Source organism: Falco punctatus, assembly GCF_963210335.1.
Source record: "Falco punctatus genome assembly, chromosome: 12".
NCBI classification, from domain to species: domain Eukaryota; kingdom Metazoa; phylum Chordata; class Aves; order Falconiformes; family Falconidae; genus Falco; species Falco punctatus.
This window is the reverse complement of record NC_137592.1, coordinates 27992677-28019063: the sequence shown is the minus strand read 5'-3', so window position 1 is coordinate 28019063 and position 26387 is coordinate 27992677. Positions and strand designations below refer to the sequence as shown.

Sequence of the window (26387 nt, the reverse complement as noted above, 5' to 3'; positions counted from 1 at the left end):
TTTAGAATGTGATTTACAACATGACTATAACCTTTCCCCAAAGAATGATTCATCTTCATCAAAAATTGCAGAGAAGAAAGGTCTTCCTGATGTACATCTACCCACAAAACACTACCACACTTAAAAGCATATTACATTCATTATCACATATTTGATTTCTGATTCCAACACAATCCACGGACTTAGCAAGAACACAACCCTAGTGCCTGATCAGTAGGCTGGCTGGTAATAACAGGGAAGGAACGCCATAGTGAAAATTTATGCAAAGCTTAAAAACCAAACAAGAAAATCTGCTGTGAAGCTAGAAAGGAAACAAAGGAAGCAGTGGACTCTTGGAAACAGTCACTCTCAGTCACAGTTTCTGGTGTAAATTAAATCTAACTATGCTTTTGATAGAACAACAGATGTGGCATTTATGTCTCTTCACCCTTTTCTTGGAGTGACATTTTCCTGTGGACATAAAAAAAAGGATCAGTGCTGATCACAGTTTCTAAAGAGAATTCAAGCAAAGAAGCAAACAAAGCCCAGCCTGCAAAGACAATTATAGTTTATATTCAGGCGATTTACTTAAGAGACCAAATCTAAAAGGAGGTGAGAGAATTGAAAGCATGAAGTGTAGAAAGGCACTAACAGCAAGGCTTGTGAGGAAAAGTAAACTGAATAACTAAATAACTAAAAGACAACACTGCCTCAGCTCTTGGGTGCAAGAATCATCCTGCAGTTTGACACAATGTCCTCTGAAACCAATGGAAACTTTCCGTCAATTTTAGCAAACATGGGATCTAGCTCCTGGAGAGAAGGAAGCTGGCTGTGAAACAAGCAATTCTTCTTGTTCCTGTTGAGGTAGTCAACTGCAATAGTAACTTCTGCCATACAGAAAGCTGTGCAATAGGAATTAAACTAGCATCTTTAATTCATTCCCAGGAGAGCATACGAAGCTGTCAGATGGTAGACACATTAGGATACAAACAGTATACTTCTATTTTGAGCCAGGAACACCCTGATTCAGGTACAACCTCTGCTTTCTGACACAGCTCAACATGAAGTCTTGAGATGGTTACAGAACACAGAGTTGAAGGACAAAATCAGCAAAAAATGAAGGACAATTCTTTAGAGCTGCAACTTGGTCACTTTGAGAGCCAAGCTAATTAATGGCACTACAAATTTATCACCAGAAATACTACTGGCTGACATTTACTTGTGGAAAACCACAGGAAAGCCTGAAAAATAAGTCAGCTTCTACACCAAAATGCTGCAAGTCAGAAATACCTTTTGCTATTAACATAAACCAGGGAAAGAAACTACTATACCTTTCTAGCTTTTGCTCTAATATGTATAGTTACAGTAAATATCTGTATCAGTAAATATTCAAACCCCTTATTTACAATCCATCATTTGCATTTAAAATGTAAAATCTTAGGTAGATATCATACTCCTATTGTTACCATCTCACCACAAATATATAATACATCCTCATAGAAAGTATTACAAACACACATGCACATGTAGATATATTCTTCCCCTTTAATTCCAAAGAAAATACGGCAGGCTTTGCTGTGTATAGATATCTAGGTTTGGCTGAACTAAAGCATGGGAAAACAAGCACTGAAGCTAAGCACCTGTCAGCAGCTTCTTTCTGTTTATTGGAATGCAAAGACCTCTGCAGACTGCAACTGCAGAAGGGCATCTCTTGGGAAGCTCAGTCCTAAATAATTTTATTCAGTATCCAGTTTCCTAGATATATGCTGCTGCTGTTATATAAAAGATAAGCCCACCTTTTTCTGTCCGTCATTTTCTGGCTTATTCTGTTTATTATATGGATAACTCCTCCTCAAATGTAATTTTGTTTTTACAGAACTTTATATAATTTTTACATAGAATGGTTCTTACAGTGTGTCTTGCCAGCGAAAATACCTCACAGAAACCAAAACTGGGAAGATAATATAGCAGGAATAGTAATCTCCCAATGCTATTAAATTCTCATGCTTAGAAAATCAACTGCAACAAGTGAATCAAACTGTTCTCCCTGCCACTGAAATGTCAAAACCTTATGCTTCTTTCCAGCACTTCGCTTAGGACCAATACTCCTGAGTGCTACACAATAATAGTAATTCTCATGGAACTGTTGTTTTTTCCCCCAAAAGACACTGAGTCTACACCAGTCTCCATCTGTGCACGCCAGCCTCCTGACTGTAACCATAGATTTTACACAGTACCCAGAAATTGCCAGTCATTAAACACTACCTTTCCCAGGGTTTCTGAGAGCCTTCATTATACTGTTAGAGGCTGAGACAACTTCCCTTCTTAATGCCTGCCTTCTCCTCCCACAGATGGCAGGAAAAAAAAACCTGAAGTGGAGGCTGAATCTCTTCCACATAAGATAAAAGCTCTGGTGAGTGGAAGTTTTCAAGTGGAAACAAGTTTTTCACCTTACAAACACACAAGCCCTTTTTATCCACCTAAAAGCAACAAGAAACTGAAAACACCATGCATGCATGGTATCACTCCAGGGCCCCAAATCAGGCCTGATCTAAGCATATGCTTGCTTTACAGCAACGGTTAAATGCTACTGCACCTACTTTCACTAAAGGATGGCTGCAGCTTGCCATTATGGTGCTCTCTGCTGCATTTTTCCACCATATCCCTTGCACCATGCAAGCTGACCAATGTAGAATTGGTCCCCATCATAGCAGGCAAAGAAGGGATGGAGACATACCCAAGGTTCTCAGAACACAAGAGTTACTTCAATTACACTTTAAAGACCAGCCTGAAAGAGCCTGCCAGAGCTAACCTGGTTTACTGGGCAGTATCAGCTGCTGAATCGTGAGACATCATGAGACCAAATGGAAATGATTACTTAATGACTCAAATTCTCCCAACTGCAAGACACAGACCACAGAAGTCAGAAGTGTAGTGCAAGCAAGTGAAAAAAAGAAAGCAGAAGCACACAGAAAAATAGCAGTGCCATCTGCATTAACCCATTATGTGCATGAATCTGGAATGCTTGTACACCAAAGCAAATGGTGTATTTGCACCTGCTGTTGCACAAACCGAAGTAGGGTCAACTGTGCATAATTTAAATACAGAGAACATCTTAACATTTGCAACAGTTTTAAACATACTGCTTACATTAGCCAAATTGATTAAACACATTAAATTTACTGCTGAAATACACAAAGGTTTCCCACTTACATTTTCTAGTGTATCTTTCTAATTTACTTTAAAAGATTTGAGTTACTTGACTTCCAAAACTTCCTCTGAAAGGCTGCCCTAGAGCCCAATGCAATAATGTCACAGTAAATACACTGAGATTTTCAATCCAAATTTTCAAGTTCAATTTCCTTCAGTTCTCCTGTTAAAATTCACACTTGCTTGTGTCTCTGCAAGCTCTGTTCTCTAGTTGCTTATAGCAATCACTTAGAAACTCAGCTGCACAGTTAATTGTTATAACACAAACCTATAGCCAAAGCATTTTAAGTAATTCAAAACCATGAGATGCAAACCTCTAAAAGTATTCAGCAGTTTGCTATGCAGATGTATCAAACTAGATGAAAAGAAAACGTCTGAAAATGGATTCCAGATCATCAAAAGAACAACCCTCTGTTGACCCTACTAAGCTCACATATACAGCTTTACATTTTATCTGTGGGAGAGCAATGGTGCATGCATGCAAGGCTCCATATTACAAACCAAGTACAGAGCACAACTAAAAGAAAGGATGTAACATCTCTGTTTTCACCCCTCCACCTTTCTGGATCACGATGAAGCAAAGCAGCACAAAGCCACTGCTTTGTGAAGGTAATTTCATTATTCTAATGAACTATTGGAATGTCTTTAAACAGTATTAAGTGGTTGTGAACGTAAGTCACTCCACAGCACAAATATCAGACGATGAAATGAACACAAAGAACCTTATTATCATTCTCACCAAGTATTCCGTATCCATCTGTAACACAGTACCAGATCTAGTATTATAACACAGAATTTCTGGATGCTCTTTCAATCTCAACTACTAAACACGTCTATATTTAGGCCTATCGTTTCAGTTCTCATTGTCTCATTTTTGTCTTCTGCAACATGGGGGCAATTATATTCACAATCTATAGATTCCACTGGAACTAGTTTATGATTAGAACATTTCAGCTTTGTCATAATACAAATAATAACTTTAACAAGAGTGACAAAGGAAGATCAGATCTTTATGGGACATTCATCAAGAGTATCTATAAATATTTCTGTATTACAGAGCCTATGGGAGGTCATAACAGCCACCAGGTAAAGAGGTTATGAAACAGATTTACAAAAAGACCTCTCCACTGTAAGGCCTGCAGGGCACCAGCACAATCCACAAAGCACCCCGTTCTTGGAAGGCACTTCATTAAGGCAGATGTGCTGTGCTCTTACAAGTATATCTCCTCTGCGAACTGTTCCTTTCCACTCAGCAGGGATCAGGAGATATCTTCACAACGTTTCTTTTTTTAACATTAATTCAGAACCACTAAGAGAGGCTAGGTTAGCAGCCCTGGAGTGCGGACTTCTCTAGTTTTCACAACACTGACATGAAACTGGGTAAGAAATGCTTTCTTGCCCCACTTCACTGTTGTGTTTCAGACACAACCAGCCAGGACGCCCCATAGCTGGGTTACTCCAATAGCTCATGGCATCTTTGTGGGCTCACCCCAAACCGGTGAGAATGACAACTAGTACCACAGCTGTTCGTTAGGATCTAGAAAACCAGCCCCCCATTTCACAGGCAGGTCTATGAATGCAGAAATCTCAATAATCATTAAAATGAAGTTCAGCCATCTGCACAGCACAAGAAGGGCCCTCAGGCCTTCTCCCGGGGGTCTGTCTAAGACTGACAGTTCCACAAATGCTGAAAACTAAGTGTTCACTACAGGGTTGTTTCCGTGTCTGGTGCGTAAAGACTCAGTCTGATGAAGCAGATTTGGTACAGTGCAGACATGGTAAAGACAATCCCTGCCCTGCTATTCTAACAGCTTTATTGAAAACATCAGCATCTAAATGCAAGGTAGGACACTGAACTTCCAGCAGAAGCAATTTTGATCCATATAACAGGTATGATGTAAAATCACTGCAGTATTTTTAGGTATTATATTGCTTTTTGTAATTGCATAGTGGCTTTATAAGGTCTGATCCTGACTTACATCTACAATGAACATTCTGCTAAACATAACAGTGACATTTGATTTAACCCCTATTTCTTTAGTTTTATTAAAATGCAAATATTTACTTTATCGCGTACCAAATTAAAGCAAATACAGTCCATTAGCAAGTCAAATTTTGCCAATATCTTCAACACAGCTCTGAGGAACAGATGCATAAATTACATTACCCCAAGCAGCTGAGAAGTACACTGCTCTCAAGAGTACATTACAGGCAACAGTTACTCATTTACATTTTTGCTGCATCTTCACTTCAGCCTTATTCTGCTGTTACTTGTGATATTCTGATACCGAAAGGACATATGTTAACATATCCTCCACAACAGTACTGGAAGAAGTTGAACTGTAAAACAAAGCAATAGGTCATCTATTATAGGGTGATACTTTTTTGCCTCTTTGATTATTGACATATAAACATTTAGAAGATGAGATTAACAGCAAAAAACAGTCAGTTAACCTGAAATAGTTTTGTATGTAAATATTTCCATGAGTAGTAATATTATGAGTAACCATATGTACCTTCCTTCAAAGGATATTACAATTTCCATCAGGCATCACACTGGCAAATCTTACTTCCTCCCTGAAATAGAAGGGGGGTAAGGACCAAACTGTGACCAAGTCACAAGTTTGAACTCTTCACTCTTGCACTAGTTTTGTAACTTTTCCTCTTACAAGCGCCCCCTGCTTTGAACACCTGTGCAGGCACAGCAGGATATATCTTTTCATTATCCTTAGGTAAGCACCCAGACAGCCTTAGGTAACGACTGCTAAAAATAACAATTGTTACGTTCTAACTTTTGAAAAGTGTTGAATTCAGGAACTTGTAAATTTGACTAAAAATAGTGCTGGAACAATGCACACAATAAATGAGCGTCAGTAGTGAATGAATTGCCTGCCAGAAATACTATACTTCCCCTAAGTTCTTAAGTCCTCTGTTAAGATCATATTTCCAGATATGGTACTGTATACAAGGAAAGGACAAAAGGGTTTATGTTCACTATTTTGATTGCAATAGTAATAACTTTCTATTAAATATGAAGCAAATATATTTACAATAAAATAAAAAGTGTGAAGAAGAGATGCACTTCCTGTAGTTAAGCAACATCTATGGGATTATTTGTGCAGAAAGTATAAATACTGCCAGATCTTTGGTCCTAATTCTACTGTCAGTTCCACAAAATACCTGCACTGCCAAGTTCCAATCTTTCTGATGAAATTAAAATTATGTGGGTGCCCAAGAGACTACTGGAATAAGGCACAACCCAATTTCATCCCATTCCACACTTCATAGATAATAAATGTAACAAAAGAGTAGACAGAAAAGACTTAACAGAAGGAAAGAAAGAAGCTTTTAGACGGTCTGTAGAATATTTCCTATCATAGTGCAAAAGAGGAAAAGGCAGCTCAGCAACAAAGGTACTGAAGGCCTAGATTTTGTCTACACTACAAATTCATTACAAGATTCAGGAAAAATCATTACGTCCCTCATGTTTCCAGATGCAAACAAAATCTCTGCCAAGTGTGAATCATTATCAGTATGTTAACTTCATCCTCTTTTTAGGGAATCTGTAGAAAACAATTAAACCAACACAGAGCTAGTGAAAGTGTATAACACTTCAGTTAAAAATACTTTACTTGCTTTTTCCATATCCCCACTTCCCCTGTAAAACTATATTCTTTCTTTCACTCGTACAACCTAGGGACAGCTCCGCTGTTTACATGAACAGCAGATTTAAAATTTATCTCATGCCTCTCAACTCACAAGAGATGCTGTACCAAAATTCTCTAAAAAGAACTAATCCATAAGTAACGATTTCCATAAACTAAAAACTGTGTACCAATATATTTTTAGCTAAAGATACCTTGTCAGAGCCACTCTGAAGGCCAGGAGAAAGTTGTCTTTATCATCTAATAGCAGTTTAGCAGTATCTTTCAAGTATGCACTGAAATGCACAATTACAGTTTTACGTCTCTCACACATGCTCAGAATCTCACGTAGTTTTAAAAGTCCTAGGTCACTTTAAACAAAGAAAACTTAAATTAATTTAGTTTTATGAAAGATATTGTAATTACAGTTCAAGTCCTACCTGACAGAATGCATACAGCATGTCAAGCTTACATCCTACAAAATCTGCAGACCTAGTTAATGCTTTAGAAAAAACAGTATCCTTTATTCCAATGCCTGCATGCAAACTCTAGAATTTCTTCTGAGGCAACTTAGGAGCTAATTATGTGTCCATACATACAGCAGGAGGTGTAGCTCATATTCACTGTGATGTTGACAGAGATCTATCTCATCATATTGTCTATGGTTATTAGTATTTCTGTAGAGCAAGCATCACAAGTCTCTATGCACATGACACGAGAATTCTACTCCCAACAGTCATCAATTGGGACTACAATAGTCTGACTCCAAACTGGGCTAGATTTGAACATCTGCTGTAGAGATTAAAGACTACGTGCAATTATTAACCCAATGAACCATCACAGCCCTCAAAAACACAAACAAATTTTTAGCTTCAATTAAAAATGAAAGATGCAAACTATACCTGCTAATAAGAAAACTAAATAGGTCTCTGAAAACAAGGTTTCTATCATCAAATCAGCTGCACAAGCCTTCCCCTCCTGTTGGGTACATGTCTTGTAAGCATAAACAAATGCTCTTCATATTTATTACCATGTGGTTTTTGTAGCGCCTGGCACAATAAGGTTTTATCCATTACCTGAGTCTGGACATATTGCTGTACCACAAACTTTAATGAAAACATAACAGAAAAGGAGAGCCAAGTCTTGCTGAAAGGAATCTCTGGCTGAACCACCACAGGGCCTTTAAAAGATTAAATTATAGAACTAAGGAAGTAAAAAAAGAACGCAAAATTCAAAGACTGGCAAAACATAAGACAGCAGAATATCCACCTCAAGACAACAAAAGCAGATTTGTATTGTATTTTCTTCCAGAAAGAAGACAAACAGAACAGCCTGAAATCACCCTTTTGAATTTATTTAAGACACCTTTAAAATGCAAAGTTTTCATATGATAGTGTTAATTCAGAATATCACTGTAGTCCAAATAACAGATCATATGTTTAAACCTTTAAAAAAAGGATTACTGAACAACTTTTTTATATTCATATTATCAGGCTAGTAAATAGAAAGTTCAGATCTTGATAAAACTATCCAATGCGATCTAATCAGAAGGCACTCTACTTTGTGGAAGTTTGTACCAGCCACCCTCCTTCACAGCACAGTCCTCTCCCAGTAATAGCTAAATTCAAAGGGAAGAAAATGATGATTTTCCAAGGGGTAAAGCATTAGTAGCTCAAGTGAAGTGCTGAATTGTCTAATCAAAAACTCATGTTTCTTCCCCTCATTCTACCCAGAGTTTGACCTGTATTGTTTCTCTTGAGTTTCCCTGGGAATTTCTGCACGAATTCAGACACATCTGGCCATAACTACCAATGATGCACTACACAGTTTTTATCTAAATGGTGTCTAAAATATAAGAACTTCAAATACAAATCTAAGTCCAGGCCTATTCCACATGGGTTTATGCTTGAAGATCAACACATTTCTCATCTCAGAGTTGTCAATGTCAAGGAGATTCTGAGAGTGCCCACAGAGGGCTATCACAGCTGCTTTTGTTGTTGTTTGATCTTAGAGATGAATGATAAGCATCAATGTCAAACTTGAAGTCAAACCCTTCCTAAATCCAGGGATGTTCAGAAAGCTTTTTGATATAAACCAGTTGTGTTGAACCACTGAATTGAAGCGCAAAGATTTTTTAAAGAAAAATATAATTTTAAAATGCATAGTATTTACTGAAATTGTACAAGCTTCTGTATTGCATTGAGTCACACATAGGGAGACTCTGAATAACTATCTGGGTACCTGCAGTATGTTTTCTATATTTGATATTCTCTTTCTATAGAATCCTATATTCATTCTTCAGAAATAATCCACAGTCTCCTGATTAGCGTTTACGCTCCCAGTCACTCAGTAGGAAGGGTCTCCTGACAGTTTTACTGCTGCCCAGATGATTAGTCAAAACTCAGCAGTTGATGAAGCGTGAATGAGAGAGCATTGGATACATCAAGAAATATAACATGTACTGAGAAACCAGTAACAATGATGAACTCTTTGGTCTCTAATAAGTGTGGACAAAGTTCAGGTGCTCCATCATCGTAACAATAGCTGTTAACAGGAAAAATATCACATGGTGCCATTTTTTGTTCCCTTTGAGATCTGTGTTACAGCAGCGGTTTCTCAGAACTCTGGAAACGTCAGCCTCTTTGTCCTGCAAGGCAGAACACCACTGATGTTTCTAGAGTCCAAAAATACCTTATGACTAGACTAAAAATTCTGTTTTCCTCTCAGATAACACAAGCACCTAAACTTCAAAGACAATGTTGACTACCAGTTAGGAGGTGCTGAATACAATGCATACCACAAAGCTGGCACCTGATTACCTTGCAGACTTATCCCTCTAGTATGGCTACGCTGTTGCTTTTTCTACAAAGTAACTAAATGAGGAATTAAAATGTCTTTACTGAGGTTGTAAATAAATCACAGCACTACAAAAGGTAAAACTGTTGCTGCTATTCCCAGTTCCACAACAAATAATGGCCTTATTGCTGTCGTTTCCGCCTGTAAGATTTTTCAATCCCAGGAAGAAAGTATGATTCCTTCTTACATATGGATAGATACACACAACTTTAAAAATTCCTTGTGATTATACGTCGCATTTGCTAAATTTGTTAAGCATTTTAATGAACCATATTACAGGCTTACCGAAGTACTCTGTTAATGACTATTAGTCTGCAGACTGTTACACATCTATAAATCCCTAAATACATGATGAAGTAATCAAATGACATATACCAAAACACACGCTTAAAATCCATCACTCAAGCTTGCCAGTGACTATGAGGCAGAACAACAGAAGAAGTGATCATTGTAATAACCAGCAAATTTATCAGGAAGAAAAGAATATGATCAATCTAAATCAGCTACTGTGACACCTGACATTCTCCAGAGGTGTTTGTCCACTGTAGCTGCTGCATGCAGAGAATGGTAGGAGCTACTGGTAGGTGAAGGTCTGGAACCTAAGGTCCAAGTACAAAAATTATTTCCTATGACAATCACTCTAGTGTACATTGTTTAATCTCCTTCATCCAAAATATGCAGGGAAAAAACATGTCTGCTGAATAAGGATAAACAAGGAAAGACAAGGCTATTTAAAAATGCTGATTTTCTATAATATTTGTCTACATGTAAAGTAGAAAAACCTCCAACACTCAGAAAACACCATTTTCATCTGCTATTAAGGAAATGGCTAGAAAGTTAACTCGTTCTGTGTTAGCTGATCCAATGAGCTCAGTAACGTTTCACTGGACATAGTGTGATTTTTTTTCAAGCTTTGAGTATGTGCGTTCAACACTGACAAACAGGCATGACAGACACAAAAATCAAACCTTATCTTCTTCCTTGGAATAGTCTGTCTACGGTTGGACCTGTAGTGTTAACCCACAACACTTCAAGCTTCTGATTACTCATGCCTCTGAATTACAGTTACCTTCATACATGGAAGTAATTTTGACTTTTTTTTTAATAAAGTCCTTAAATATGGAAACACACCAAAACAAAATTGTACACAGACACTCACGTGTCTAGAATTATACACTATGGTCACTAGTTTTTACATTTTATTTACAGTATCTCAGTCTGAATGGAATGTCTTCTGTAATTGCTCTTTAAAGTAACATTGGTTTTGGTTATTTACCAAAACCTATAAATACAGTAAAACATAACTGTGATGTGTATAAAGGTACACACTATGGAATATAAATTTAAAAGATAGATTTATTTTACCTTCGCAGACTAGTAAAACCAGTATTAAGTCTGGTAAATACCAGAACTGTTGAGTACAGAATAAATTTCCACCACTACCACCACAGATCCAGCTCCACTGGAAACCACAGTGACGGAAGTACCAGACCAGATCAAGCACTGGCAACCCCCAACCCTCTAACTAAAATGTTAAAACTTGCTTGAAAAAAGATTAGGCGAAGAGGTTTTGGTTTGTTTGTTTTTAAACTGCCCAGCTCCTGATTTATAATCTACTGTTGCTGTTGCTACTGCTAGTACCGGAGTGCCTAACTGGCTAAGTTTGGTTATTCAAAAGTTGTACCTGCAGGTTTTTTTGTCTGTGTATTTGTTCGTATTTTTCAAGATAGTTCAAGTTCATCTGGAACATCTTTGAGATTAATGTCACCTTGCCTGTGGTTAGATTTCTTGCTGAATTTGTTCTCTTCCAAACATCCTGTCAGGACTTGGAGAAAAAAAAAAATGACCCACAAACCAAAAAAACCTACACAACCCCAAAATTCCACAACCAAATAAAATCAAGAAAAAGGACTGAGCTCTGGTACAATATTTTCTTACACTTTGCAGCTTTACAAATTTAGCACCTGACTTAAATGCTCCACTACAGGAGGAAAATTAGTAGAAGTCTGTCTTTCATCTACCTCAATTCCCTCCCAGGTAAGTTCCAATGCCGCTGTTCATAAATCACTCTCACTTTAGCTTAATAGGGTTTGAAAACAAATATTTGCTGATAATGAGAAAGGTCACTTATATTGTTCAGCAGTGTTTGGCGTGAGCAAATCGAAGTCTGAATTACGTTTGCTGAGCAGGAAGCAACTTCAATCAACTCTCCTCCTTAGTGAGGATCTATCAAATCAATTCAAAAATTACAATGCATAACCTGATCAAATTTAATTTACATTTCCTCAAAGGTAAAGTAATAATATGACAGTGGTTGATTAATGAAATAGACCATGTTTTAATCTAGGAAATTCCTAACTGTCCTTAGTGCTAAAGATAAGCATATCCAACAGGAATCAATCAGGTAGGTAGGTTTCTTGAAATACAACTGCAATTACAATTATATAATATTCCTGCCACCATCACCACTGAACATATTTTAATAACCTCACCAAAATATTTCATCACAAACCCCATGGTTAGACCTATACCGTACACCTCACTATCCTGCTCCTCAGCAGGGCTAACCAGCCCAAGACGTCTGTACTGCTTCCACTAGCTGAAGACAGCTCATTCACAACTAGCTCGTGTACCTCTGTACAGCATTGTAGTGTGTCACATAAACACATCCTTAGAAAAAAAAAGGTAATTTAGCAAAAAAGATAGCACAGTTGCACGCTCCACAGCATTCACCAATGGTAGTGTATGGCCAATGTGAGTAACCTAACACTTGTATCGCACACCAGCGTCCACACAATGGAATGTTCAACCATCTACAGCACACACATGAATACAAATCTATACTATAAAACCCCCAAAACACAACAACAAATAAAAAGAAATACCTGCATCCTGACAGAACTTCATGTTGTGCTGGCTTCAGAGAGTAAGTTCTTCCTCTCATTTACTTCAAGATAGAATAGATTTGCCCACAGCTATAGAAAGTTCATAGCTTCTTCATATATAACCAATCATTCTCCAGTAACCAGAAAACTTATGCTTATCTAATTCTATAGCACCATAAAAATACGGACCCACCTGTACATGCATGTGCACATGCCAGCACCATATATATATATATGTAATCTGCTTCACATTACCCCTACTTGGTTTTAATGACACAGAAACATTTTCCCCCAAAACCAAATGGCAGAAAATGCCTGGCTGCAGAACAATTACATTCTCTGTTCTATTTTGGAAAATTTAAGTAAGTTATATAATACATGATGACATATTACATACCAGGTCACAGTTTGTAAATAACCTCCCAACTATTTTGGAGATAAAAACTAAAACTCTTTGTCCACTGGGATCAGATTTATATGACATATTGTATGCCCATTTAATAATTCCCAAGAACCCCTCTAAAAAACAGCATATAATGAAACTGAACATATTTTTATAGCCCACCTATATTGTCTCTTCAAAAAACAAATTTACAGCATTAAGTTATAATGTTACACATGACAAGATATCACTGTTTTCAAAGCCCTTTAAAAGAATTATCTGACTTCAAGACACAGGAAAACAGATATGTTATTCTTTCAGAGAAAGAGAAATGGACCTAAAACCACACAATGCTATAATGAGGGCTATATTTAGTGCTTGCTGAAAGCATCCTAACTGCTGTTTTCCTGTATATATAGCTGGCACTGAATTCTTTACTGTTTTTCCTGAATTTTCCCTAACAGTGAATCCTTTATACTATGTAAACTACAGCTATTTTTAGTGATTGTCAGATCTGAAGACTACACATATCCATAGTCATTACACCTTCTTCTTGCATGTAATCTCTCAATTAAAATAAATGTGTCCCCAAAGATCTTTGAAGAAGAGGCTAAATTAACAAACTGTTTAAGTGAACCAGAAGCAAGCCAATCCTTTATGAATACGGAGTCTGTAATTCGCCAAAATGCTCCATTTTGCTGTTCACAGTGAGGCTGAGGCTCAATAAAAATTAAATACTGATGTAGGCAAGGCATTCCCATGGGGTTCATATATTGCAACTCACCAGTTGCTTTATATCAAAGAAACTGGGACACAGCTTGAAACTGGCGGGCTGCCTATTTGATAAAATGGAAAGCTATTGATGATAAATATTTTCTCTTATTTTCATGCCCCCGGTGTCATAAACAGGCTAAGTACTTAGAAGTGGCTCCTAGCAGTCACATGCTCATAATGGTACCAGATACAACTTAGGTTCTGACTGATCAGAAAATGACACTTCATGGATTCTGCACAGAGTCACAGTTACGCCTTTGGATCACCCCAAACCAATAATCCCTAGCATCGGCTTTCCCAAAACCTCTAAGGATGATGCCATCAGCTTCTTACAAACATATCTGAATTTAATTCTTAGCTTAATTAAGATGCAGTCAGCAGTCCACACTTCAGCGATGACCTTTTAAGCAAAAATGCAGAATAATTCAGGTAGCTGCATTACTACTTTGCAATGCAAAAGGAATTTATAGAAAGTTGAATATACAGAATAAAATAGTTTGGAATGATGGTTATTTTGACTTTAATGGGGTCAGGAGAACAATGTTTATGAAAACCTTCTTTCAACCTAGAGGTGAGTAACCCATAAATGTATCAATCCTACAATTTATCAGCTCCTTCAAATAGCTCAGAAACTGTTTAAAAGAGGCCGAGTGCTTCAAACATCTTTTCAACATCAGCCAATTAAAAAAACTTAAACATTAAATATGTAGCTAATAAAACGTTTAATTCATCAAACAGTAAGCCACTGTTAAAAAAAAAGGTATTTCTAAAGCCTGTACTACATTATCATCAGCTGATAGTGCTATAAAAGCACCTCAAGCCACAATTGCAAAATGTTTCACTGCCTTTGAAAAGCGTGTTTCAAAATGAATGCGTTGATGTTCTGAACTTTCATCCAAGAGGATCCAGAAATCCTCTATTATGTTAACCTTTTATAATTTGTCTTACTTTGTCCTTAGAAGGTCATCATGACTTCCACTTCTGCAGTAGAATCCAGCCTTTCATCAATGGAGTGTGAGGATCAAAGAGAAAATTAATGCGCATTGCCACTGGGTGGCTTTATTTCCCATAAACATCACAAATCCTAGGCTAGTTTATACTTACCTTTCGCAGAAGGAAACAAATACGCTCAATATTTCTCAGCCGCTCTCTCTGTCAAGAGAAAGTGGGAAAAAGGTAGGAGATTAGCTGTTGGTGTTACAAATCAAAGACAATATATTACAATTAGAATGGGTCAAGATCATAATTAACGGCTGCAGGAAAGCAACACACATCATGAATCTGAAACAATAGCATTCACTTCTTACCTACTGCTTGCAAGCCAAATGATTTACCCATTTCAAAGTCCAAATAAGTAATTTTTCATCTGTTACTGGGTGTTTTAACAAGTACACAGAGTCAAGTCTGTGTTAGCTTTGAGCCAGAGGTTGCAACTTCTTTTTAAGTCAGCATTTGTGGCTCTGCCCAATGGTGCCAATCTATATCACAGAGACTTGGTCTCACATTTTCAGGTGTCCAGCCTCTGGCGTCAAGATCATTCTGAATGGGAAAAAACAACTACGAAGTTGGTATGACAGCCCTTCCTCTATCACCAAGAGGGTACCTGAGCAACATGTGATATTAGGATGTAACCCATTAGTGAAGAATATCTAAAATGGCCTAAAAATGCCACTTTAAACAGCAGATGCATTCATAAATACTGAAAGTGACTGTAATTAAACAGCGTGACTCAAAAGATTCTCTAATCATGATTCACAGGAAGACGACAAGTCAAAGACAGGTTTCCTTTTAAATGGTTCATAACGAGAAATTCACTAGTAAAATCAGATTTCACTCTGCATAACCCTATCACTGCAGTTACTGTGAAAGATTCTACTGTTGGTTGCACTGCAGAAGGCAGAGTGGTTTTGCTGTCCTTAGAACACTATCTGGTAATATTTTCATTTAGACATGGGAAAAAATATTCTGAACTATGACCTTTTTTAAACAGGTAATGTAATATACTGAGAAGCCAACTCTCCCTAAGCTTTTTGCTTTTCAAATGTTTTAGATTTGCTCCAAGTTTGAGTTTTATTTCTATTCTCCAAAGAAATGTCCCTTTTCCTTTCCTGTCACCATGTTTAGGCCATTTCTAAAAAGAAAATATAATTTGGAAAGACAATGAGACAGTGGCAGCTTGATAGGCACCAGACAAATATTGTGCCTCTCTCTGATGTTTGTGATCTAAAAGAGATTCAGAAATTTTAGACTCACAATTGAAAACATGGGAATGGACATATATGGATGAGCTTGTGAAGCTGCAGAAAGCTTTCTTGCCTCTGGTAGGAGGTAAATGGAGAGGGAAAGATAACCCTCTCAATTCCCTTTAGAGGACAGGTGCCTAACTGCAGCTCGCCTTGCAGAAGTAGGAAGTCTATATTTGAGATGTAGGTAATAGAGTGTGAACGAGGAAATTTGAATTGAGTTCTCCATACTGCCATTGGTTTTGCCTCTGATCTCTCCTTAATTCAGCCCTCTCTTGTCAAAAAGGCTCTACACTCTGTCGTGAAAACATTGTGGAAGATAATGACATAATAATGACTACACATCAGACAACCTTATAGTGCAATAAAGAAAACTACCCCACCAAATAAACGGAATATGAGCACAAACAACTATGTATAGGGAAAAAGCAAATCACATCTGATCAAAGATATAAGAACTACCTGCTAAAAATATTCCTTTTATGTCATTATAAAAGGCATCAACATATATACTGTGCAGAAGAAAGCCATCAGATTACTGATTGAATTATCACAGGAAGTTTCATAGAGGAAAGTCAAATATGTCAACTGATCACAGAATACAGTGCTGTGTTTTACCGGAAGCTCCATGATTAACTTTTTGATTACACCACTAACATGACTGAAACAGGGACTTACTAAATTTTTTTTATCCTGGAGACCAATTCCATCACCATTTTAAAACAAGAGGAAATTACCTCCATGAAGCATCTTACAAGTTTTAGGAAGAGAACCAGTTACTGGAATTTGGTACATACAAATACACATTCCTTGTGTGCAGTTCTCAAGATGGCAAATAAAACCAGATAAAGTGAATTCAAAATCAGATTTCTTCCAGTAAATTCAAAACCAGATTACTTTCATTGAAGTCCTCTATAGGATTTCTTCATGTAATTTCTTTCTTCTGTTATTTGCTTATGTTAGAGAATAAGCAATTCTTTGCTTATGTTAGAGAACAGTAAACAAGACTTCTTATTCCAAGATTCACTTAAAGATTAGGCTTAACATCATCAGTGGTCTAAGTACCACCACAAATCCTCTGCTGAGTTATGAAACAAGGTTAAATGGCACAGTACTAGCTAATGAATCTGGTTACCATGTGTAGGCAATTCAGTAACTTGATACTCTGTAGAGATCAAATTCAGCACCTGTCATAATCATTGTAATTCCCAGTGAGATGATGGCGAGCCAAGTTCTGCTTTCAGTCCTGGTGGTACAAACCTGATGCATGTTTAACTGTAGTCAGGTAAATCACCCTAGATCACATCTGCAATTAACAGAGGAATTTTCACATGCTTAAATCTGGGTTGCATTTTGGTTTATTAGGTAAAACCGAGTTTACAGTCCCAGAGTGATATTAAACCTTATCCATAGTAGATGCAACAGAATGTGTTATTTGCATTTAAAACACAAGAGAATTTAGAGCCCTGTCATGGGACAGAGAGGTCTAGGAATGTACCTCTTATCAAATCCCTGCAAGCTTTTGGCTCATTGATACAGACAGTACGGGAGAAGGTGGTCATCCCATGCTTGAGCACAAAGAAAGCAAATTATTTCAAAAAGGAAAACTTGTGCCACAGAATAAAAAGGCAAAAAGAAAGCATTAGCATCACATTAACTATCCTTCAGTTTTTGAACTTCCGAATAATTTTCCTACCTCCTCCAACAAAAAGGAAAGCTATAGCATAAAGAGTCACCATCTGGCTTCCTAAGACTGGCCCAATAAATCAATTTTCCAAACTACAGTTGACTTTGCAACAGACACCATATTCATTTCCACACTCATACTTTCACTGGCAGTCAATATATTTCCCTTTCTTTAGTAATTGTTGCTTAGCAAGCCACTGTGATACTCACTGCGTGGACTGGGTTGCACTGATCTATTGGGCTTTTGAAGTCTGTCCGAAGTTCATCAAAGGCAATTATCTGAAAAACAATTTTTTCAAATATTGTAGTGAATGCTCAATTCAAACATTTATTTTTCCTTTAGGGACTAGTTAGATGCATCATCTCCCTTCCTCCCTTTCCTGTATGAGAAAATACAGGAAACTAGGTTCCCTGGCATGCTCCTTTGAGAATTAACTAGTTAAAACAAAACATGGGATACTCCTACCTATGACACCTAGAATCCATTAATCTGTCACTCTGTAAAATCATATCTATAGCTTTTTCAGCATCATTGCTTTCCAAATTTCTTCCCTCATATCAGGTAGAAATCTTTTCTCATACTTCTAAATGACATAAAACTACTTCACAAACAAATATTTCTCCAGACCTGATGGAAAAAGTCATTAGCTACCTAAAACACAGAGATGCATCAGATGTGTATATATTAAACCTCAAATAGCATAACAGCCCTTTGTATTAGTTGCTGAACCTTCAGATATTAATTCTGAATTAGTATCAGCCCAATTATTATTAAGGCACTATTCATTATCAAGCAAACTCCTAAAAAGGTGAACCACTCTAGAGCAAAATATGTCCTTCCTAAATTCCGGCAGGTTTTAGAACTTCACTTCAGACCTCATTAATAGAGAGATGTCTTTTGCTCACATCCTTTAGTTTTGTCCATTAACGGATGGAATGAGACACACTGGTAAACACCGCCTGCTTTTAAAGTACAGCAGATAAAAGTGCCCATAAAAATAATGCTTGATAATGTTGTCTTGGAAAGAAAACAGCTGTAACAACCCTTAGCATATTTCATTCAAAGGACTCAAAGCATGTTCTTTATTTTATGTTTGTATTCCAGTAATACCCTTTCTTCTGCTTGCTTCACCCAAGGAATGAAAGATCACTATGACAGGCACCACAAACAGATGTTAAAACAATGATTCCTTTTTAGACAATTTACAAGCCAGGAAAGTATTCGTTCTCAATAAAAAGATGACGGAAGCACACGGTAGCTGACAGCTAATTAGCATAGGAGTGCAACAAGCATTCTATGACACATTACAGCATGCTTGCTGCCTAGCTGTTCAAAAAAATAACCAACTGCATGTCAACACAGACCTGCTGTATAGATAAAACACATTCTTTTTACAGGTATGGAACGCAGAAGCAGAAATCCTGAAAATGGCCTATCCATGATTCATATAATAATCTGGTGAGAGGCTTCAGAATAAAACCTAGAGCTACAATCCACAAATCTAAGCACTACTCCGCATCCCACTCTAATGCTGCATTCATCACACTGAAGCATATTTAAAATCAAAACTGTGGCATTTTACAGGAGCACTCTACAGAATTCAATTTATTCAACTATGACAAGTAAAAGTGCCAGAATAAACCACAAAGGGAACTACAAAATGTGATAAGTGAAGCATTTCTCCTCATGGATGAAGCATCTGTACAAGTTAGGTATTAAATCTGCAACGCATGTTTACACCAAGGTAAAAGAGCAAGTAGCAGAAACTGAGAGAGGGTTGGAATACAATTATGAAGAAGAAGGCTCGTGACACCTCTATATTTAATACTTCTTGAACAGATTTTCATGTTCTCAAGCTGGACCAACTGTTAAGAGGATAACAACCATGCGAGTCTGATGCACACACTTCTGTTTGTAATTGGGTATCAACATCAGCACTGACAGCATTGACAGAAAGGGGAAAGGACAGCCCTGTAACAGGTTAAGAAAGCTGCCTCAGTTCATAGGTGTGCCACCAATTTACTTCGGCATCCTGTGCATTTCCCTTAAATTCTCTTTGCCTCACTGTACTGGTACTCACAGATATAACTTTAAGATAGAAAACTTATGAGCTTTGAGTGACAACTGTTTTTAATAATGTACAGTAGTAACAGCTTTTTTCCTGTTGTAAATATAGAGAAGAGCTGAAATTTCTTTGGAGGAGGAAAAAAAGGAAAAAAAAAAAGAGTGAATGTGCTGTGCTCTTCCTTTTGGTAGTCAGTAACAGCAACCAGGAGTTTGAGATAGTAAAGAAATGAACCACTAAGTGTATATACAATAGTCTCACAGACAAACCTTCTGGGATGCCTGCAAATTATGACACTATTAAGAGACGTTCCTGCTACACCTGCAAGAAACAGATTGAGGTCTGGTATCAAGCCCACAGGATTAGAAGAAAGTTTCTTCATTAAAAGTTTCAGTGTCTCTCTGGAAGGAGGCTGACAGAAATCAATCCTCCTCAATTCTTAATATGTTCTTTTATAAAAGGTCCATAACAGCTTATATTTTGTAAAATCTCCAGGAATAGAAATCCAGTGATGACATGAAGATACCAATTTTAATTTATTAAAAAGCACATTCCTATTTCTCAGACCCAGTGAAAAGCTTGAAAGCATAACATTAGGCAGGCCCACAATTAGAAGGAATCTAAAGAAACTCCAGAAGTTTTTTTGGAGGTATGGGGATTTTGCATGTGAAGGGTTTTTTTAATCTCATAATGCTGTCTGTCCTAATTCTAAAACTGCAACTAAGAAAAAGAGAGAAAGAGAGCTGTAGCTTTTAAGATTGGCACTTGCTCACAACATACTATGTAACTGTGCAACAAATTATATTGCATTGCTGAAAACCAGGCTGGGTTGTGCTTCAGCATGGTTTACATAATTAATTTGGAAACATCTTCCTCTTTCAATTATAACTAGCCCTCTGTAACATTTAATACCCTAGGGCATTGTATGGCCAGAGTTGCCATTTTTCCCTACAAAAATCAAATAACTACTTGCCTCCATTAAGTATTTCACAATGCTTTCACAGGAGGTGCAGTGTTTTGGCCAAATTCTAGAGAAACAACCTTGCACTTGTTTACATTTCAGATGGATGCAGTACAGCTACCTGCTTCCTACACACCAGGCAATCAGAGCTGCCGAATGCTCTGGGACAGCATCTGGGTGTGCTCAAGGTCCGTTTCACCTCTGAAATTGCCAAACTTGTCAGCATCTTGACAGAGTAGTTCATTTGGAGGCAAACAATGTAATAGATCCCAGTCAGGACTCTTCACCATATGAACTGCCATCATTTCACCTTTAAATTAATGTATTTTATAAACCATTCGATATCTTTTAGTTACCCAATCTAATTTGATCCAGAGCAGCAATTAAGACTACAAAACATACATAGAAATGGACATCAGCAACCCCATCTCTCCAAAGGCCACTCAATAAACAGACTTCCAAAGAAAAATTACTAGCCTCTAGTCACAAACCTAAACAGATAGCTAAGTAGATAGCTTTTTGGAAACATGTGCCAGGAACTGATCTTACATAGAGGAGAAATTTATTTCTGTTAGTAAACATTAATGTTGCACGCAGCTTCATAGAAAGAGAATGAAGACTGTTTGGTATTTATTTAGCAACTCCAAGAAAAAAAAAAAAAAATCAACAAAAGTTATCTATTTGCAAAGCTGTATCAGGAAAAAAAGGTATCATGTTTACCAATATTTTTTATCATTACTGCAGAAAGAGCCCAGGGATTGAATGGGCAATGGATATTAAACCACCTTCTGATGGGGAATTTTCCCTGTGATTCCACATTGCAGAACATTGCAGGAAGTTTGTTCTGTCATTGCCCTAGCCGTACTTTTTTCTGTTGACAGAAGTGTACTTGTGGGTGTTAATCACCTAATAAAACTAAAGGTTTATAAAAATACTGGTTGCATTCTCTGGTAATTCACACCATCTGTAAGTCTCAAAACTCAAAGTGTAAGTCAGCAAAGAGTTTGCCCCAGTTTAAACATGTACTGAACAGATGAAATTGTGATGACAATGTATGTTTCAGTACAGCTACCACTGCAATGATACTTAGAAAATTTGTTTTCATTACCTGCACACTTTGTGCTTATCTCTCTAGCTTTGAATAATGAAGTATTCACATAAGTTTGAACCCAAATTTTAGTTTTTGCCATGCTTATGTACCCATCAAACCGAAATTTTCACCTATTAACGGTAGGAATGAATTATCATCTCTCATTTCTAGGGAAGATTTTTTTTTTTTATCACTGAGCTCTTACAGAAATATATTTTAATTGAGAATGTGATGTTTTAGGGTGGCAGTGGAGTTGGCGTGGGTGTGAATTCAGTGACAGTAAAGAAGTTGGATATATTGCTTATTGGCATCTCGGAAAAGTTAAGATAAAACAGAACTTGATGACAACCACAGAACAGAACAGTAACACTTAACATATGTTTCCTTGCCACCATCCTGTCAATGCACCACAATCCCATCCTGAAGAAACTATCTTTAATGGTTCATTTAAACAATTTGTCTACCCCTCCACTCTCATACACAGCCTTCACAGCACCCACACCAGCAGTTCGTAGGCTATCTGCATGTCAGTACACGGACAGAAGACAGACAGGTTTAAGAGCATGGCTCCTTGGCTTCATGGCTGCATGTCAGCTGCTGTACAGATGTATTTACTGTGTTTGGAAATAGCGCTGAACACATATCATATTTGAACCATGTTGATGCAAGCTGGATGAGTTACTTTGTTGGCTTTTGTTGAGCAGAAGCAGCAACTGACAAAACATGTGACAGAAAGTCAAGTAAGAACACAAGATGACCTGAAAGGGAAGCTAAGTCTCTGTCTTGAGGTGACGGAGTAAGGGAAGCCCATACTGAGATGCAGAGAACGGTGACATTGTCAAAGTGACAGACTGAGAGAATAATTTTTGCTACCCAATTCTCATAATGCTATGAAAACAGTCCCAACAAGAAATCTAGCTATGTGGCTGGTGAACATTTGTTCAAGATGCTTGTTCCTCTTCCCTCTTTCTCTTCTGGTTGAGCCAATCTGGTTCATGCTACCAAATATGAAAGTTTATTCAAAACTGCATGAATGGGTGGGCAACCTGCTTCATAAACCAGAGAATTTTATCCTTTTAATAATATTTTATTCCTTGACTACATCCTTTTGTTAAACACCTATTAAAAAAAAAGAAAAAAGTTTCACATCTCTTTCATCAAATGTTTTCATCATACCTGTCCATGCAACTTGGCAGTTTCCCAGACCACAGTATCTGAAATGCTGGTTCTGATGAGAATCTTAACACTACAGCCAAATAAAGTGCAGAGAGGAAAGTGAGATTAAATATATTCCTTTCTTCTCTTATCTCTCCCCAATGTATTTACTTTTCTGAATATTACACTTATTAATTCACCACATATTAATAGAAGTAAACAATAACAACTAACAATGCCTTGCAGTTATAAATCTTCCTTCAAGGTAACGAAGGCCTTAAATGCAAGGAAAATATAATTTCAATCTTTTATACAAGGGGGAAAACAAAGCTCACAGAAATGAAATTATTTACAGAATCAGTGGCAGAACTACCAAAGCCTCTGGATTGCTGCACTACACAAAATATTAGTGAAAAAAAATACTGTCAGTATACTAAAAGCACATGAGAAGTGAAACTATGCATTTCTGTCCGATTATTGTACAGCTGTTCATCTCCAAAGCGGAGCATTTCTTTAAACAGTGCCTTTTTGGATTAAGATTGCAAATGGTTTTAAACCACTCAAGGGCAGGAAATTGTTCTATTTGTCAGATTTCACACGAACAATTGTATGGCATTTTCTTGCTCAACTTGCATTTCACATGCTGCCACTATTAACAGCTCTCCACACAAAAATCCAGACACATTGCTAATGCAAACAGATTTCTTGTGGCTCCGTCCAGGGCTGTACATACACCTGAGCACCTAGTCTTCACTTTTTTATAGAAGTTCTTTTGTCTGTAAAAGGATGTTACATTTAGGCCAACAAAATTTAAAATTTTTAGGTTCTAACTAGAAGCTTAAGCTAACTTAACAGTCATGAAAATCTTATTTTAATTTCTCAAGTATTCAAGCCAGATCATAAGTATTTTAATAGAAACATAGAATGGTTCAGGGTTCGAAGGGACCTTAAAGATCATTTAGCTCCAACCCCCCTGCCATGGCCAGGGACACCTTACATGAGACCAGGTTGCTCCCAGCCCCGTCCAGCCTGGCCTTGAACACCTCCAGGGATGGGGCATCCACAGCTGCTCTGGGCAACCTGTTACAGCACCCCACCACCCTCACAGTAAAGAATTTCTCCCTAATTGCTGATCTAAATCTACTCTCTTTCAGTTTAAAGCCACTCCCCCTCGTCCTATCGCTACAGACCCTCATCAGAAGTCCCTCTCCAGCTTTCTTGTAGGGACCCTTTAGGTCCTGGAAGGCCGCTATAAGGTCTCCAAGGAGCCTTCTCTTCTCCAGGCTGAAGAATCCCAGCTCTCTCAGCCTGTCTTCATAGGAGAGGCACTCCCGCCCTCTGAGCATCTTCATGGCCCTCCTTCAGACTCTTCCAATAGAAACTCCAAAATTAAATGCAAAATTAAAAATCCATAATCTCCATTCTGCAAACATGATTCAAAAGGCTTTTCTATCTACCTATGGAAATGCAGAGGCATAATTATACTATACTCTAGTTAAATATTGATGCAAATCCATAGAGGAAGGCTCCCTTGCTGAGAGCAGGCATGCACAAACATACCAGTCTGCATTGGTATAGTTACATCACTGTATTCCCTTGCATAAATAAAAACTATAGGGGAAAAAAAAACAACAACCCACAATCGAAACCTATACACAGACAAAGCAGTATTATTGCTTCAGCTATGCCAAATCAGATATTCAAGCCTCTAGAAAGGTACAGGAGAACCCACTAAGAATAATTATTGGCAGTCACCTGAAACAGTTCACCTATTAGTACAAGAATTAAAAACTCCGCCCACACTGTGAAGAAGACAGAAATTTATCATCAGGAACACAACCATACTGTACAGAGCTTTGAGTGCTTTGAATATAAAGTTAGTACCTCCATGAGTTACTGGTTATTACTGCAACATTGTAGACAACAATTTGAAAAAGCAACCTGATTTCTGAATGTAAATAATTCACTTGTTGCTATTAGTTTTGACAAAACCACTAAAAAAACCTCAGCAGCTGCAAAATGCTGTGGTAAACACAATGCTCCCAGAAGGATGATTTGACAAGCATCTATTGACAGATTTCTACAACTGCTATGAAACAGGCTTTTAAAAATAATTTCATCCAACTGCAAGGAGAAACAGTTTTACTGGCTAACAACAGGATTCTGGACACAGATTTCACTTGCTCACCACAGACACTGCAGTGTGTTCCCCAGCTTTCCTGAAACGGAGAGATGTCAACCCCCTCCTTCAGGAAGGAGGCAAATGTTCCGCCTATTCCCTAAATACAGAGTTCAGAGATTACCTCTGCTTGTACTACAACTTTATACCCACTCACTGTCTTCCAGCCTAGACCAGCTGAGCTGTAGCCAGGCAAAAATCAGCTGTGCACATGTAAACTGTAGTTCATTGGAGAAAGAAGACAAGCAAGCAAGCTGTGCAGGAGGGACGATGCTAATACAGCTGCACAGAGCCTGTTTCTAAATAGGCTAATAATTTTGCTCCCTGCAGCTAGAACACATTTCAAAACAGACCTCAAGCGGAGGAGGAATTTTTAAGGTAAGTCCAGACTGTCATGCTTCCCTCCCTCCCCAAAGGATTTCATCATTTTGTTGTCTTTTTTTTTTTTTATTTTAAGCCTTACATTACTGCATTCAGTACAGGGAAACAGTTCAGAAGGTAGAAGTATTCTGTGAATCAAACACACTCTTCAACTTTTCTTTTTAAAAGGTACACAAACAGTTGCTACCAATATTAACACACACCCCCCCCCCCCATTTTCAAGTAGAAACAAAACTGATTAATACACCACATTGTTCTTAACAGAAAAAAAGCTTGCATGTACATGGAGATGCATAACAAGTTTAATTACATTCACTGTGGTAGAAAATTCTTCTACCTCAGTTGACTTAAAAAATCATGTCTTCTATCTCTCACAAGAGAATCTGAACCATCAGGCTACTCATTTTTTTGAAACATAGGTAACAGTGTCAGTTCTCGGTATCATGCTACCATGCATAAATATACATTTCCCTGAAGGGATTACAGCGGCAAGAGACCCACTGTTGTAAGAATTTTATACAATGAGAGATCACATTCCATTTAGCAGGATACCGGTGTCTAGAGACTCTGTGAGTCAGTGGTGAAGGCAGTATCTGGGTCTGAACCAAAGGCAGCAGATATGAAGTGGGCACTCCCAAGTGGTTACGTGCATGCTCTTCTCCTTCTACCAATAAAATCTTACAGACGATTTGACAATGTTTTCCACTAGCCCAAAAGGCTCTGAATCTATGCACTTTTGTAGGCTACAGGAAACACAGGTTGAATCTCTGCAGCACTAGGGAACTGAGTATAAGTCTCCCACACTCCTTGCAGTTTTGACACAAGCATGCCACCAGTATTCTGCCCTGCATATGGTCTCCTTCTCCTCCTACATGCAATGGAGTATTTTATGTGGA

General features: G+C 37.7%; 1 protein-coding gene across 1 annotated transcript in view; it reads right to left on the bottom strand.

Moving 5' to 3' along the window:
- Window positions 1–26387, bottom strand: part of CNIH3 (cornichon family AMPA receptor auxiliary protein 3) — a 45925-nt gene that overhangs the window by 6184 nt on the left and 13354 nt on the right. Inside the window, exons 2-3 of the mRNA XM_080408776.1 lie at window positions 17870–17938; window positions 14835–14882 (exon numbers count right to left, since the gene is read on the bottom strand). Coding sequence (XP_080264902.1) covers window positions 14835–14882; window positions 17870–17938 — 117 coding nt within the window. The remainder of the gene's footprint in view (window positions 1–14834; window positions 14883–17869; window positions 17939–26387) is intronic.